At 38.3% G+C, this 16,652-nt stretch overlaps 1 protein-coding gene across 3 annotated transcripts in view; it reads left to right on the top strand.

The window, feature by feature from the left end:
• Positions 1–59: 59 nt before the first annotated feature.
• Positions 60–16,652, top strand: part of shroom2a (shroom family member 2a) — a 48,856-nt gene continuing 32,263 nt past the window's right edge. For 2 of the 3 annotated variants that reach the window (XM_031312008.2, XM_036007343.1), the window contains exons 1-2: positions 60–574; positions 3,093–3,306. In XM_031312008.2, the coding sequence (XP_031167868.1) occupies positions 3,100–3,306 (207 nt within the window). In that variant the 5' untranslated portion in view covers positions 60–574; positions 3,093–3,099. Of the gene's footprint in view, positions 575–3,092; positions 3,307–6,867; positions 7,143–16,652 lie in introns of those variants that run through there. The other variant, XM_036007346.1, reaches the window with a different exon arrangement.

Below are 16,652 nucleotides of genomic sequence, written 5' to 3'. Positions count from 1 at the left end.
GAAACATACGCGCTCCGCTCTGTTTGACGTCGTTACCTAACGTTAAGTTAATAACGCTAAGTTAACGAGACTAATAGCGATTTGTTGCGTTTAACTATGTGTCACACTCTAGAAAGGAATTTTAAAGTCTCAGCTGTGGTGTTAAAATATGTTTATCTCTCTATGCATGAAGTAAGTAACGTTACAACAAATTCTCACCTTAACGTCACTTGCTAACTGACGGTAGATGGCACGCTTGCGCTGTGTTTTGCTCCACTTGTTATCCCTGTTGTCCATGGATGGAGCTAGGTTAGCTTAGCTTATTTAAACTCTCTGACTGTGTTACTGTGTCGTTCTCGGTTTGTCTCATGAAGTAGGATACGGACTGAACTGCGGCGTGTAAAACAGTGGCTCTCCCAGCGTACTCCACCAAACTGTTAGCTAGCACAACGAGCGAATGACTAAAAAGTAATTCCTTTAAAAATAAAACGGTTGCAAAAGATGAAGTATGTGTAACGTAAACCTGGGATATAGCTGCGTGCCACCCCGACGAAGCTGTCGTGTTCACCGGTTTATCCAGAAGTTGAATTCCCAGGTAAGGTCAGCCGTTTAAGCATGCGTTTTGTAATACTTTTTGAGAAAGCTATGGACCTTAGGGACTAGAGTAACTTATTTCATGTTAAAGTGCTTGTTTCACACCTATTTCAAAGAGCAAGTCTGTTTAACTCAGCTCGGGTTTGCTTATTTGTTGGTACAGGCGAAGATGGTTTCCATTGTGCTGCTCGACATTGTTAGTGTGTTTAGTTCTCTCACTCATAAGAGCATTACGTTTAAAGTCAGCCTGTCCGGAGTAAGACAACAGGTGTTTACGCAGCGTTACAGGTTTCCTAACTTAGTGACACGAGGATGCATTTTTATACCATTTAGACGGAGACAAAACAGCTTTCCTGACAAGCCAAGTTACTAGATTTAACAGCCACGCGTTCATTTTGGGTCTTTAACCTTTCAAATTAAGAACACGTATTTAATTTCATTCCAGTCCAGACATTTTAACCATAAAAGTTAGGAATCTATGGAAAGATTACATCTAAAATATCATGTTATCATTGGAAATATAGAAATAAAGGGAGCGGCCCAAAACCACTGAAATAATGCTGAATTTTTCAAATTGTGTTAAAATACTATTTAATAAATACTGTAAAGAATGTATAAATTAGTCTTTTTTTAGCGGTGGACTAACTTTACCTTTATCCATTTTTTTTCTAAGAAGCTTATTTAAATGTTATCTCACTGCAATGACAATAAAGGTACATTCAGGGATATTGTTATAGTGATAATAGTAATGAATAATTTGATCCTACTTTTTGTGTTTTGTTCAGTGGAATGGTGCTGTCATGTTTGAATATGAACTTACTGTATTACTCAGCAGATACATGCTGTGTTCACATTATTGTCAGTGATGCCAGTTAAACCCTGTACAATGTAAAAGACAATAGGCTACCAATAGTCATTAAAGTTAGCAACATAAACAGCATTCTGTATGCCCATGTTTACCTTAATTACAGAAACCCATTTGGGTTTGTAAAGTATAGTATTGCATATATTAGGCTCTATTAAGAATTCAGAGGTCTTTTATATATTTTTTTATTTAGTTTGCATGTATTGTTATGATGTAAAACGGTTAAAACCTGTATTATATTTCAGACTGACAATGGCACAGCATTCTATTATCTGTTGCAATATTGGCTAATAATAAAAGCAGACATTACAAAGTGCTTCGCCTAAACAATAAATCAATCAATCAATCAACATTTATTTATATAGCTCTTTACAGCAACCAGCAGGTATCCAAAGTGATTTACGCCAAGGAACAAGAATAAAATAACATACGGTAAAATCAGAAACGCTTAGGCTACATAAAAGCAGGAGGATGAAATGTCACAGCGCTCCTATGTATTAAAAGCCATTCCAAATAAATAAGTTTTGAGATAAGATTTGAAAAAAACAGCTACGCCTGTAATAGTGCAAATGTCAGGGGAATTGAAACAAATTCATACAAATAAGAAACACATGATCCAAAACAAGGTCAGCTATGAAAAGTATTTAAAAAAGCAAAGCATAACATGTATTAAGAGAAAAGAATTAACAGGACAAGAAAGAGTATTTACAATGTAATATTTTCTTATCATATACATACAGTATATATTCCTAAAATTATTTTGTAGCATCTTCAGCCACTGGCAAATGCTAAGTTAGCTTTTATTATTGAGTCTATAAAGCAGTCAGTAGTATTTTCAGGTAACGCTCAGGTTCAAGGGGGTTTAAAAGATCAGCGGTAAAACGTACTGAGCTGTGAAAGTGAGCAGTAAAATCTTGATCATTTCTAAAATTGACTGTCAATGAGTGTAACAATGCAGAGATGGGGGTAATATTGTCTTTAGTACCAGTGAAGGTATAGCCTAGCTGTAGTTTTCTGATCTTGCCAGGCTGGATAGTAGATTTCAGAGTGAGTTACAGCTGGGTTTCATCAGCATAGACCTGGAATAGAACATCTTTACAGATTATGTGCCTGACAGTATTTTCAACTGGGCCCAAGATAGAGCCTTTTTAACCCTCCTGTTGTCCTCGGGTCAAATTTGACCCATTTTCAAAAAGTTTCTATATCAGAAATTTGGGTTTTTTTCAACCAAATTTTCAACAACAAAATGAAACGTGGATGGTTCTCTACAACGCTCTTCACAAGTAAAATAAGTGATCAGTTCGCTACTTTCATTGAATTTGGGTGTTTATTTAATTTTATAGCATTTGAAAAAAAAAGAAGATAAAAGAACGTTGAAAAACGTGACAAAAATGTCGGAAAAAGCTTAAAAAATGCAGGAAAAATGTCAAAAGGCGCAGAAAAAAAATTATAAAAATATCGGAAAAAGTGACAAAAAACTTGGATAAAAGTGACAAAAACCTCAAAATGTTGACTCAGAAAAACAAAAAGTTGCATGGCCAACAGGAAGGCAACACAAGGGTTAAATACAGTGCCATTTGGTCAACAGTAACATATTTTAGTAAGTGCTTATTCTAATTTTTTTGTCTGGATGTTTTCATGTTTCCATTTATAGCAGTACCATGAATGCTGAGGGATATAAACATGATCCACACTACACACAAGCAGAGAGCCTTTGGCATGGGATGCAGAAGTCAGAAAATCTGGATCAGAGGAGCAAAGATGGTGATGGCTGGAAGCTGGTGGATGCGTTTCTTTCAGGAGGAGCACCGTGGGGATTTACACTGAGAGGGGGACTGGAGCATCGAGAACCTCTGCTCATAACCAAGGTAAATACCACTTTGTTAATTTCAAATACAGCTGAGAATTGAGGTGGTGTGTGAACGTTTGCAGATGATTTTTATTCTTTAACCCTTGTGTTGTCTTCCCCGTCGACCATGCAACTTTTTGTTTTTCTGGGTCAAAATGTAAAAAAAATTCCAACGTTTTGGTCATCTTTTTCAACACTTTTGTCACTTTTTTTCGAAGTTTCTGTCAATATTTTTCTGCGCTTTTTTGACGTTTTAAGCTTTTCCCATGTTTGTGTCACTTTTCCCGACGTTTGTCACTTTTTTCCAAGTTTTTTGTCACTTTTTCCGATGTTTTTGAAATTTGAAAGTTTTTTGAAGTTTTTCAACATTCTATTATCAGTTTTTCTTTACATGCTATAACATTGAATAAAACACCCAAATAAAAGTAGTGAACTTATCATTTATTTAACTTGTGAAGAGTGTTGTATGGAACCATCCATGTCATTGTGTTTTAAAAGTTGGTTGAAAGAAAACCCAAATTTCTGATATAGAAACTTTTTGAAAATAGGTCAGATTTGACCCAAGGACAACAAGAGGGTTAAAAAGGAACTGCACACTATTTATTTTAATGTGCTGCATGTACAGTCACATACATTCGTGTTGGCATGTGATGTAAATACAGGTGATTTTTTTTTTTCTTTTTTCAACAAAATACATTTTGTTGAAAAATGCTTTTTTCTGCTTAAAATTAGCTTGTATCTGTCTGCTTGGATTTGAAGTTTGGTTCAGCCAAATTCCCCCCCCCCCCCTCCACAATTTCATGGGACGTTTATCATGATGGCAGAGTGATGATGTCTGGCAAAGTTAAATATTACTCTTTGCGTATTTGCTTGCACAAACAATCACTTTTATCAGTTGTGTCCCAGACCAGTAAAACTTATGATTTTACTAGTTGCTGTCATGTAAGGAAACACACAGTGCTGTCTGCTCTGATACCTGACACATCACTGCTGACATGTCACTGTACACTTTTCTTTTCTGTTGCTAGAGAATAAAATATAATATATAGAGGAGAGGGGATGATATTGAAGAAATAATAAATGATATCGTGAGCACAGTTGACAGTACTTGATTGTTTTTAACCATGCTGGCAGCTAGGGATGCACAATTAATCGCAATTTTATCGAAATCGCAATATGGACTAGTGCAATATCCAAATCGCAGAGGGGCGCAATATTTGTTAAAGGCAAAATGTGTCAAACCATTCTGAATGAAGTATTGTGGTGCTGCAGAGACGTCCCAGCCTACAACTCCTATATACAGACTACAGAAAACATCTTTGTTTGGTACAGATCCTCGCAGAAATCACACTATAATCATTTTAATTTTTTAAGATTTAATATTAGTCAATGAAAATGAGAATAATGATACAAACATGATCATTCCCTTCAATATCGTGAATGATATTGCAAATATCAGTCGAAATAATCGCAATTAGATATTTTCATAATATTGTGCAGCCCTACTAGCAGCATACAATGTCAGTTAGTCAGTTTCGTCTAGACTGAGCCGACAGAAATATACTGGATGGGTTGCCATGACGTTTTGTACAGATAGTCATGGTCCTCAGAGGAATCACGCTGACTTTGGTCATAACCTGACTTCATCTAGACCCAGCAGCAGGTCAAAGTTTTATGAGCTAATGCCGCGTTCTATTTACCTCGGAACTCGGATTTTCCGAGGTCAAAGTCGGAAACACGCCCCCTGACCTCAGATTTCCGAGCTCGGAACTCGGACAATCTCGCAGTAGCCCGAGTTCCAAATCCAACATGGCTGCCCCCTGTATCAACAGTTGTGAAAGCTGCAGTAACATAAAGTTATTATTAGCACTTCTGTCTTATTTGTGTCACTAAATCAGTCGTTCACACAGGCATGTCCAACTTCTATCTGTGGACATGTTGTTACGCTGTTTGCATGCACAAAAAACAGCGTAATGCGTTATCAACTGGTATTGCTAACAATAGCTAACCGGGCTAGAGCTAATGGAAACAATGAAAATCCGACTTTTTAAATGGAACGCATTCAACTCGGGTATGACGTCATTCCCACCTCCAGCTTCCGAGTTCCGAGGTCAATAGAACGCGGCATTAGATAGTAAACATGGTAAACTGCTTAAAGGGAGAGTTCACCCCAAAATAAAATTGGCACTTACATGTAGTGCTATTTATCAATCTAGATTGTTTTGGTGTTAGTTACCCAGTGTCGGAAATATCAGCCACAGAGATGTCTGCTTTCTCTTGAATATACTGTAACTAGATGGCACTTGGCGTGCTCATAGCACCAACAATTACATTTGAAATTCTCAACAGCAATGTCTTTTCCCAGAAATCATGACCTGGTGACTCAAGATAATCCACAGACCTAGTTGTCAGCAGTTTCATGTGTTTGTACAGATCTACACCTGCCAACCGTATCACCACACAGAAGGAAGCGCACTCATGGACGAGAGGCTCATGCTCGTGACAGTGCGAGATGTAAACATTAATGCCGTCCTCCTCGGCTTAGCTGTAACGTTAGCTAGCTCAGGTGAGCTAGCAGTATCTGTTAGCTATCATCTAATTTCCACAAGCTAGCAATGTTGGACCAGGAGGGACTTCTGCACAATGATATGGTTGGCGGGTGTAGTTCGGAAAAACAAAAATAGTTCCTCCATGAAACATAACACACACAACCAGAGTATTTTAGTTTTTCACAAGCCAAGAGTGCTATCTTGTTGCATTATATTGGAAAGAAGTCAGACATCTCTACAGCCGATATCTCTAACACTGGGCACCAAAACAATCTAGATTGATAAATAGCACTAAAGGTAGGAGGAAAAAAATGTGTGTTTTTGATTTTGTGGTCTTTTAACATTAACATCAACATTCTAGGATTGTCATTATTAGCATGTTAGAATGTTGACATAAGCATGTAGCTTAAAGCACCACTGTGCCTAAGCACAGCCTTTCTTGTTTTAGTACAGTCGCTCATTTTTTGAATTCATACACACATTTGGACATGCTCTTTATGTTATGTGTGAATAAAAATACATTCCATAAGCTACTCCATGGAGAGTGTTAACTGTCTCCTTTTTAAGTGTGATCTGTGCAGTCTTGCGTCAGACATAGCATGTTCCAAAAAAACTGTGTTCATTTGGCAAATTTTGGCTGAATGTGTAGTAAAGTGCTCCAAAGTGAGCATTTTTAAATCCAAAAAAATAAACATTCAAGAGAACGTGCTCTGTAGCTTGTAATCCTTGTATGCCATGACTTTGTTAAATTGGTGATGAGTCACAATATGCATACAGTAAGATTGCCTAAACACAGTGCAGGCCAATCAGCTCTGAGATCTCAATGTAACCTCACTTCTCTGTTGACTGTGTAATGATTTACTACAAAAGACCTTGCTAGTTAATTTGACGTGGTAAAATGCCAGCACCTGTTTGTTGGGAGCTGTGTCCCTGCTTGATTTTTGTTCGTCGTTTCTGTAATGATCCCCCCCCCCAAGGGTCCAAAGTCCAACTCCGATAGACGAAACTTAGGATTCCAGGCTTTATATGGGCTTAGAGCGAAACCGTTAGGACCACCTTCACCCTATTACCATAGATTTTACAATCATGTTATTAAAAACAACAAGAATTCTGACTATTTTAAGTCTTTAAGCTATAAGATTAAATGGCTAGATCACATTGCTGAATTGTGTCGACTGAACCATTGCCGAGTTGGACTCCGGTTCTTTGGTTTGATATTGACAGCATTTTATTGTTAATGTTTTGTCACAAAATGCCACATCCTTGCTCCAAGGACCAATGAAAGTGGACCTGTTTGCATCTGATGGTGAGATGTTAATTCCTTAGAACTTTATAAGGAACTTCTTAATTTTTTAATCGTTTTGCCACAGTCTTCCTTGCTGGCAGTTTTTTTTCCCAGTAACCTCATAAAGTAAATTGGTCATGCACTAGACTTAACAGACGTTTTTCAATCTGTCTTGAAATGCTTCAGAGTTTAGTTTGCTGTCACTTAGGCCACGGTGTGTGTTTTTAGATCCCACCTGGGGATGCTTTGCTTTCTAATATTTAAAATTTCAGTTTGGAGGGTAGTAAGGTTGTGGTACAAGGAGCAGGGGAGGAATGTAGGAGCTTTGTTTGATTTGCTGAATGTAGTGAATTATCTGTGACAGCCCGAAGCCCGTTGGAATGGCATGATGGGATAAATTAAGTGAGGATTAGTGATTTGCGCTCTTTTGGAGTGACTCTGAGTATAGCCATTGATTCACAAGGGCATGTTGTTGAGTTATTTGTGTTATCTAGATAAAGTTAACCTACTGTATCCCTTACAAAATAGTAACCTTACATTGTAGAAAGGTCTACAATATGTCAACAAAACACTCTCTGCTTAGTACTGAAAGAAATGTTGGAGGCCTCCAACATTTGTCTTATGTCTAATGACATAAATATGCAGACATACTGCAGACATAGTATGCATGTAAGCCTGTATGTACTACCTGATGTAATTTGTGTTAATTTGTTTTGGAGGGGGATTTCAGAAGAACATATTGTAGGCTGTTCTTGCACCCATATGTGTTTTTATGTCCTTTTTTTGTGAGCACTATTTTTTTGTCCTGTCTGAACAGGTAGGGCTACAGCGATGCAGGAGCTAAATGGTCATAATGGTTGTTAGACTAGATCTGTTCTATCAAAATATGACCATTTTGTATTTAACAATAAAACACAGTATTTTCTCTGTTCTTCTGGGGAAAAGTGTAAGAAAACACTGTCACAGACAAGTCAAACTGCTGTTTAAGTCAGTTCCCTGTCTCACTGCGTACTGCTTAACCATGTAATGCAGTAGCACCAAGATTTTTGCGTTAAGCTCCTACAGTTACCTATAGTTTAGCCACAGTCTATTTTACTGTTTGTCAGTAACATGAAATGGAAGTCTGTCTGTTTGTTACACCCCATTTTTTAGTAATGATAAATATCCACTTGGCATTGTTTTCCTTTTTTCCTTTTATTAAATTTTACTATTTTCATGTATTTCTGTTTTTGTTGGTTTTGACAGGTATGTCTGCATTTTATGTATTGACCTGAGAAACCCTTTTTTCTATTGGCTGTTACACTTACGTGCATTCTCTCCAGTTGCTGAAATGAAAGATGATTATTAAAAAAATAAGGGCCCACAGTTCGATGAGAGGTTGAGTATTGGTAAAAAAAACAAATCCTGGATCTAATTAACATTCTTAACATTCTTCTCATAGCTCAGGTTATGCTCATGTTCTTTATGGACTTTAAGTTGTTAGTCTCAATAAACTTATATAATCCGGTTTTACACAACACAGCTGGGCATGTACCTCATACATATATTTCCTGTGCCAGGTTCACATTTTATATGGAAAAAAATATAGTTTGCTCTTAAAGAACCACCACCACCAGACACACTGCAAACGTGTCTCTGTTCTTACTCGCTGTGATAAATCACCTGCAGGTAAACAGGTTTTACAAATTATTGAATCATTTGTGTGCTAACATTGTGGGCTTGATTTGGCTGTTTTAGGATTGCTCAATCTCTGGGGCAAAGATGATTCATAGAGATTAGCATTATGGCTCATGGGAGGATTTGTGTAAGTCAGGTTTTGGAGTAGGGTGATGGAATGCCTATTGATCAGTTAGAAGATAAGTAATGTGGCAGTGTGTGCTCTTTGAAGTTATTTCCACCTATGTTTTATCTGAATTTCAGAAACAGAGGGTCACTGCCATGTGTAAGGCTGGGTTTCATTAGAAATCTTTCAGTGCTACTGCCAAAATGATACCTGTGTTTTGGCAGCAAGACCAAAACCATTCCTTTTTTGATACCTCACTTTTTGACTAATATAACGGTTTTCCTACGAAACCCTTTTTGAACTTTCAAAAGAAGTCAAGCTTTTCAAATGTTGCATGCTTTCACACACACAAGCAGCTGTACAAGAACTTTGCTTAAATGAAATGCAGTCTGACCAGGGCCGTAGCCAGGGTTAAAAATTGGTGAGGTCCAGAATTCTTTCTTTTAATGGAGATTATTTACTGCATTTCTAGATGGGCAAAATCCATTCCAAAATGACACCTAAAAACTAGGGCTGGATGTTCTATCTATATGATAGGGTCCAACAATAAGAATTGACTGATGCCCCGGAGCCAGTAAAAACTTACATCGGACCAGTACATACAATCAGCAGGTTGCCCAATTGGGCCAGTGCTAAAAACAAATGAGCGAGCAGCGCGTGTCTGCTCAGGCCTACCCTCCGAGACTTCCTTCTGCTCTCAGCGCGAAGACAAACACAGACCAAAAATCACATCTCTGTACTTTATTTTTCGGCTGACAGCTGATACATCATGTATATCTTGGTATTTTCTACAAAGTGAGCTCACAAAGTTTTCACTTGTAAGTCAAAGCCAGATGTGAGATGTCTCAAGCACTTTTATTTTGAATAAAATGCAAAGACAGGGATTCCTTCCCTGTTTGAAATTGTACATGAAGTGTTTGAACTACACTGCAGACTGGATTCTCTACTCACAGTGGTGGCTGACTCATATGAACGGTCGTCCAGCATGGGTTGAATGCACATCGCCAGGTCATCGGCATGGCACCGTCTCACTCGCTCTTTTATACTTGTGTGCTGGTGTCTGGGCTGGTGTGTGGTAGAGCGAGTGAGAGAGTGACTGGTTTCTGCTTCGGAGCGAGTACCGACTCTTTCTGATCACGGTCGGAAAGCTATAGCAGGAAAAGTAGTGCACGGTGGTGGTGATGGCGCAGTGAATATGACACATGCCTTGTGTGTGGGAGATCTGGGTTCGATTCCCACTGCTGTACATTAACCAATGTGTCCCTGAGCAAGACATTTAACCCCTAGTTGCTTCAGAGGCGTGCAACCTCTGATATATAGCAATTGTAAGTCACTTTGGATAAAAGCATCAGCTAAATGACATGTAATGTACTGTAATGTAATGTAAACCCTCTCCTTGATTTCATGTTGTCCGCGGAGCAAGAGAACCCGTAAATAAGTAGAGGAAAATGCTCGATACCAAGCCACGGCCAAGTGAACCAATCAGTTGTTGCGGTCTGCGTCGCCACAACGTGTAGTTACATTTTTGGCGAGGTGCACGTCAGGCTACGGTGTAGATTTAACGCAGGAACATAAATTGGGCATTACTCATAGAACTGAAGTGAATGTTCCAACCAACAGAACGTTACCAGTGGAAACACTGGTACAAATACAGGTTTTCCTCTCCTGCTTAATAAAATATACAGCTGTGCAAATAACAATTAAAACTGTAGGCAAATGTCAGCAGTGTGGACCTGCGCTGTCTTTTGCTCCATGTTGGAGGAGAGGAGTGAGGGCGGGGTTGCCCAAAGAGTATGAGAGAGGAGAGATGCAAACACAGGCACTGCTTTACATAAGAAATGGGTTATGTAATGCAACATCAAACTATATTGATATAAACGGTAGGGGTGCAAAGGATCACAAAACTCATGGTTAGGATCGGATCACGGATACATTTTCTGGTCAGCACAAGAAAGGGCGGACAATTTAAAAAAAAAACAAAAAAACAAAGCTTTCCATTTATTATTGAAAGAAAAGAAATATTTTTTCTAAACTTAAGTTTAGTCACCAAAACGACTAGTTAACTGTCGTCACCGCATAAAGTCCACTTTTTGTCGCCTAAGCAACTACCAACTGCCACTAATACGACGGAGCTCTGTAGCCAGCGTCACAGGTTTTTGAATTCTTCCGCTCCTCCAGTAGCCATGACCGTCTATCAAATGCTTTTAACATGCCTTGTTCACATGAACAGAAAATTGCATTGCCTGTATCTTTTTCACGGACCAACCGTACGGATCAACCATGGTCCGAAACACCACTAATAAACGGTATTGTTTTGTCCCATATCTCGTCTGAAAATATATCGATATACCGCCCAGCCCTACCATAACTCTAGTGTGACTAAAAAAGTAGTAGTAGTATGTAGTAGTAGTAGTAGTAGTAGTACAATGATTAAAATCCACCACTTGGGAATGATGCTTAAACTACGTGCCACCAACAGTGACCACTGTTATAGTAACTATCCCATTTCTCAGTCTAACATGGTTATTACTTGCTACAACCAAATGTAGTGCAAGCAGTTTGCAAAAGGCAGAGATGCTTTAAACATCAGTCTAACTTACAGCGACTGATACAACTTAAAAGTACCACACAAAAAAAACAAGCTATGCAAAGGTCAAATACTGCATGCATGAGTTTGTTTATGTGGTTGCTGATGTCTTGTCATACAGCAATGAACATTGTCACGATGTGTGCAGGCAGTGCATCCAAGAGGTCTGAGTTCAGTGCCCTGTCAGCTCGCGGCACAGGACATCTGTCAGCAGAAAAGACACATTCCTTACCCTCATCACCACCACATCCTTCCCTGAATGTCCCACAGAGAGACATGTGGCTATTTTTGAGTATACCCAGGCATTCAGGATGACTGGAGTTTGACCGATTAGGGCCTAGAGGAAGAATAGTACACAAAGGACAAATATATGGCTCATGCTGATTGGGCTGCCATAGTGAAAAATGTTTGAAAAAGCGCTATCAACCTCCTGCCTTGATGTTGTGTAGACACTGCCTTTATTTGCCCTTGTTTTTTCCTTTATGCTGCTACTTGACACCGTTTGTTGTTTTTATATACATTCTTAAATTATTTTCTTATTGTGGAGCCATGTTTCCTGTTAGGTTGTTTTGAATAAAAGTCAGACTACTGTGCAGCCCCAGTGTGTCACACAGATGTCCTGGCAAGTTGTTGATCTTAAAGACATCCTTTGTTTGTATGTACAAAAAATGGTAGAAAACAATGACGGTAGTACTGTAAAGTCCTCAGTTTTTGGACTGACCATTGTTAACTTGTTAAGCCCAGATAAATGTGATTTAAAGAAAAGTTTTGCCTTGGTTACACTATACTATACTATACAATAAGTTTATTTAACATGCTCTCCTTTGTTTTCCTTAACCACTGTTGACATTCTCTGATTCTTTGGAGCTACATTTCACCATGCCTGTCTGCGTAGTCTGTAATCAAACTTCCATTGGCATTCAAGAAAAAAAATTTAAAAGATTTTGCACAGCAGCATGGTCTGGTCGCAAATACTGTACTGTATAATTGAATGTATTCTGGAGTTTGCAAAATTAGTCCATCTTTTTTAAACCGTTAACCCAATGTCACAAAGTTTTAACTCACAATGCTTTAAGGCTAGTGCTCCATTATTGTCCAAAAACTATTAAAACATTTCAACAGGGTGCCCTGGTAGCTCACCCAATTAAGTGTGCGCCCCATATACCTAGGCTCTGTCCTTACCATAGTGGCCCGGGTTTGAGTCCGGCCCTTTGCTGCACGTCATCCCCCCTCTCTGTCCCCCCTTACTTGTCTTCAGCTGTTCTATCAAATGAAGGCCAAACGTTGCTGTAATACAGTTTGCAACATGGCCTCCATTAAGGCTGCACAATATATCGTTTTTTATCGTCATCGCGATATCAACTGCCGCAATAAACACAACCCAAAAAGGTTGCAACATTTCACGGAAAACACTAACGCTTTTGTGTTAGTTGAAAGAAAATATCAGTAAAAACTGCACTTAAACACGTAACTGTCATTCTTTTTTTGTTGTTGTATTTTAGCAGAATACTAAAGGCAGCAGAACGGAGTACACTTTAATATACCCTTGTAAGAGACAACCAGTTTGCCTAAATGTAATGTCCATTTGGTGCTTGTGTACCTGAGGGAAATGTATTCAAACTAGTGTTATGAAGTAAGAATGATTTTCCGGTTTAGTAAAACTGGACTGTTTTGTGTTCATTTTAAACATGGTACCCAACTGTTTGTTTCTCAACAAAAATACACTACCATATCAGGACCAGCGAAGGAATCTAGCCAGTCATAAAAACTCTCAGTCCACCCTGCCTTAACCCTGCCTTAAAATTGGTATTGTAGAAAAATGAAAAGGGGCTTTGATTTGAGCTATCTTGGCTCTGGTTTTCTGTGCTGAGGATAAAGGCCATATAAGACGTAATGGTCTGTAAATGTACACATACCTTTGTAGTTGAGTCATACAGCCCCCTCTCACAGGTTGAGTGGAGAACTGATAGTCAGCTGCAGAGCTTGACTTTTGTGTGTTAACGTGCCAACTGCCAAGCAAGTTCTCACTGCTTTTCTTTCCACACTGAGCCGTGCTGTCTTTCTCCTCTCATATCTGACTTACTGCGTCAGTGTGAGGACAGCACTGACCTTAACGCTGACACTTCAGAGACCTTCGCTGTAGCTGTGGTTTTGTCAGTTTAATATCTTATATGCAGTGGGTCTGATGGGATGTATTAACACTAGCAGTTGCTGACTTCAGTGTGCTGTGCTCAGTTCACTGTACTTCCCTTTGAGAGATGTGTTATTCCAGGTGTCTGCCCTCAAACAAACACAATGCAGTTTGTTTTTACAGCATGCCACTAGCTTGGACAGCGGCTTTTTGAAGTATTTTTTATAGCCTTTGAGTCATGTCTTTAGAAACTAGCCTACCTGCTGTTAACTCTGGTAAACAGTGTGTTTCTTCTGTCACCGTTACCATATAAAATATATCAAGAATGTCAACAAGAAACTTAAACTTAAGCATCTTTAGTTTTATAGTTATACTGCCCTTGGTTTTAATGCATCGGCTGCAATAAAGATTATATATATATATATATATAACATTTACGACTTACCAAAAAATGTGCTGAAGTTTCTGATGGCATGTGGTAGGCTCCATGATTGCAATAAACTCAATTTGGTCTTTCATAAATGGTTTCCTGCTCTGAAGATGCTTTGTAATAAACACTGAAAAAATGTGTCTAAATATTGCAGGTTCTTTTTCTTGTCTCCTCAATTCACAATCAGGGTCTTTTTGTTCTGAAGCACAGTACACAAGTTACAACATAAGGTCATGTTAGCAGAATCTGCACCACAATAGGCTTTAAAACCCACGGTAAATATCAGGGGTTTGCTTATCACAGGTTTCAAAGTACTGAGAAGCAGTAAGTAGCACCAAGGTTAGGTTGTATGAGGTTACTTAAACTCTTTCACAACACTGTGTTTGGAACCTTTTGGATATAAGAAGTCTTTTGGCACCCACTCATAAGCTGGATATTCTCTATGCGCCTGTGGCCACTCTGATTAATACAAATATTTAGCACTGTGTGCATTAAAGGCACAATCCTCGATTGGTGGGCAACACCCATTATGGCCCTACTGTCACATTCCAAAGGCAGAGGTCCATAAAGACCGTTTGATCAAAGAGGTTAGAATAAGATGTGATGCTAACGTTCTTTTTGCGCAACAGCCACAATTGTGGACTGAATGCTGCCGTGAATAATATCAAAGTACTGTTAAAAGCATAAAGTATCAGTTACCTTCTGTCATGAAGATCCACAAGCAGTGTTCTTCTTCTGCTCAAATGATCCGGGTAAAAATCCAGAGCTAGCTTTTAGGTTTTGCAGCAATCAGGTAAATTATTGGCGAAAAGATGAAATTGAAGACAGACTTAACTTGTCAAACTGGCTTGGCAAAAATGCTAACATGCTATCTAATACTACACAAGTTTTCTTTATAACCTGTCCTTTTACAAACTATAGGCATTAGCGTAGACCTCTATTCCAGTAAGTCAGTTTAGACAAGACTGTCTAATTGCCTCTAAAAGACCCTTTCCATGACAAATTATTATTAGGGGCCGATTAGGTCTTCCTACCATTAAATCTGCCTTCCCATGCATAAAAAATCCCTTAACTTTGCACATAGGTCCAGTCCTATGCTAAACTTCCTCAACTGGCTTTGCGGGCTGATAGTTCCAATGGGTGGTGCTACAGCAACGGTCCGAAGTTTAAAAACTTTGAAAATTCATAATAAATCCGTCATACATGCTACTGTAGCACTTTGCAACTTAAACTAAAATGTAGGCCCCAGTGAGCAGAAATGTTCATGTGCTTTGAGCTGTGAGGAATTATGAAGTCCATCAATCTGTTTTTCTCAAAAACTGTACAACTAATTAAACTCCTCCTCACAGTTTTTGCTCAAATGACACCAAAGTTGCTCCACCGCATCTTCTGTCATCCCCAAAAGATCCTGCCAGGTTTCTGCAAAAAAGAAAATTACACCCGCAGTGCATCTAAATGTTTTACTGTAAACAGTACTGTAAACAACTATTGCAAAATCTTGATGATTGAATCTTGATCCAATTATCTCATGGTAGAAGTAGTGTGGTACATTTCAGAATTTTATCTCAACCTGAATGTTTGACAATACTTTGAATTGTATCCTTGTGTAAGCTATTGCAGTCAATGGGAATAGAAGCCGTGGGCAGTGATCGTTTCAAGCATGAATGAATGAATCGTAACTACAGGTGTCAATTGTAATTTTTCTGTTTTAAAACTTCTTTTGACTTATTTTCTTTCTCTCTAACTATATATTTGTAATTAAAAAATGAATCAGAATAAGGTTTGTTGCCAAGTATGTTTTCACGTGTAAGGAATTTGCCTCGGTGTTTGGTGCATAATTAACATTTCAAGAGGAAATAAAAGTATTACACTTATTATTATCCATATATGTTTACCATACCATGTTCGTTGTTTAATAGCAGTTTTAAATGGATTAATCCCCTCTTGCAAGTAGGAATGGCATATTTGACGTATCTCCGTTATTAATGCAAGCCCTTGGTTCAGTCCAAAATGCCGGTGACTCAGCTCTGCGCTGCGTGTAGATGTTGTATTGACGACCCAATGGTGTGTCGCCTCTCATTATTATTATTATTATTATTATTATTAATAATAATAATAATAATAATAATAATAATAATAATAATAATAATAATAATAATAATAATAATAATAATAATAATAATATAACCTATGACCTTCTTGGTTTGGTGTCATCTAGCTTCCTCTGAATTCCCACACCTATCCCACAGATTGGACAAGTCATCTTCCTCTCTTATTAAGTCAAACAGAAAGGCAGAGCAGTGTTTTTGGACTTTGCACAAATTAACTGGACTGCACCGACAGCTAACAGCTGTGAAAAAAAATTAGCAAATATTAGCTACGGCTGTTAAGTCAGCTAGCATTATCTTTAGCATGTTTTATCCTAAGTCTGCTCTTCTGTAAGTTTGACTCAGACAAAAAGACAAAAAACACGACAAGGATTTATGCTATGGCTAAAGATTGCCAAAATGTCCTGTATCATGCTAACCAGCTAGCTTGCCGGCAGAAGTTGGCTTCCTTAAATATATTGGTATCTTTATAAAATAGTGTGTTTTCCATCT

This window comes from Sander lucioperca, chromosome 11 (genome assembly GCF_008315115.2).
Source record: "Sander lucioperca isolate FBNREF2018 chromosome 11, SLUC_FBN_1.2, whole genome shotgun sequence".
NCBI classification, from domain to species: Eukaryota; Metazoa; Chordata; class Actinopteri; order Perciformes; family Percidae; genus Sander; species Sander lucioperca.
Note: the sequence above shows the minus strand (reverse complement) of the source record. Positions and strands in the feature narration are given on the sequence as shown.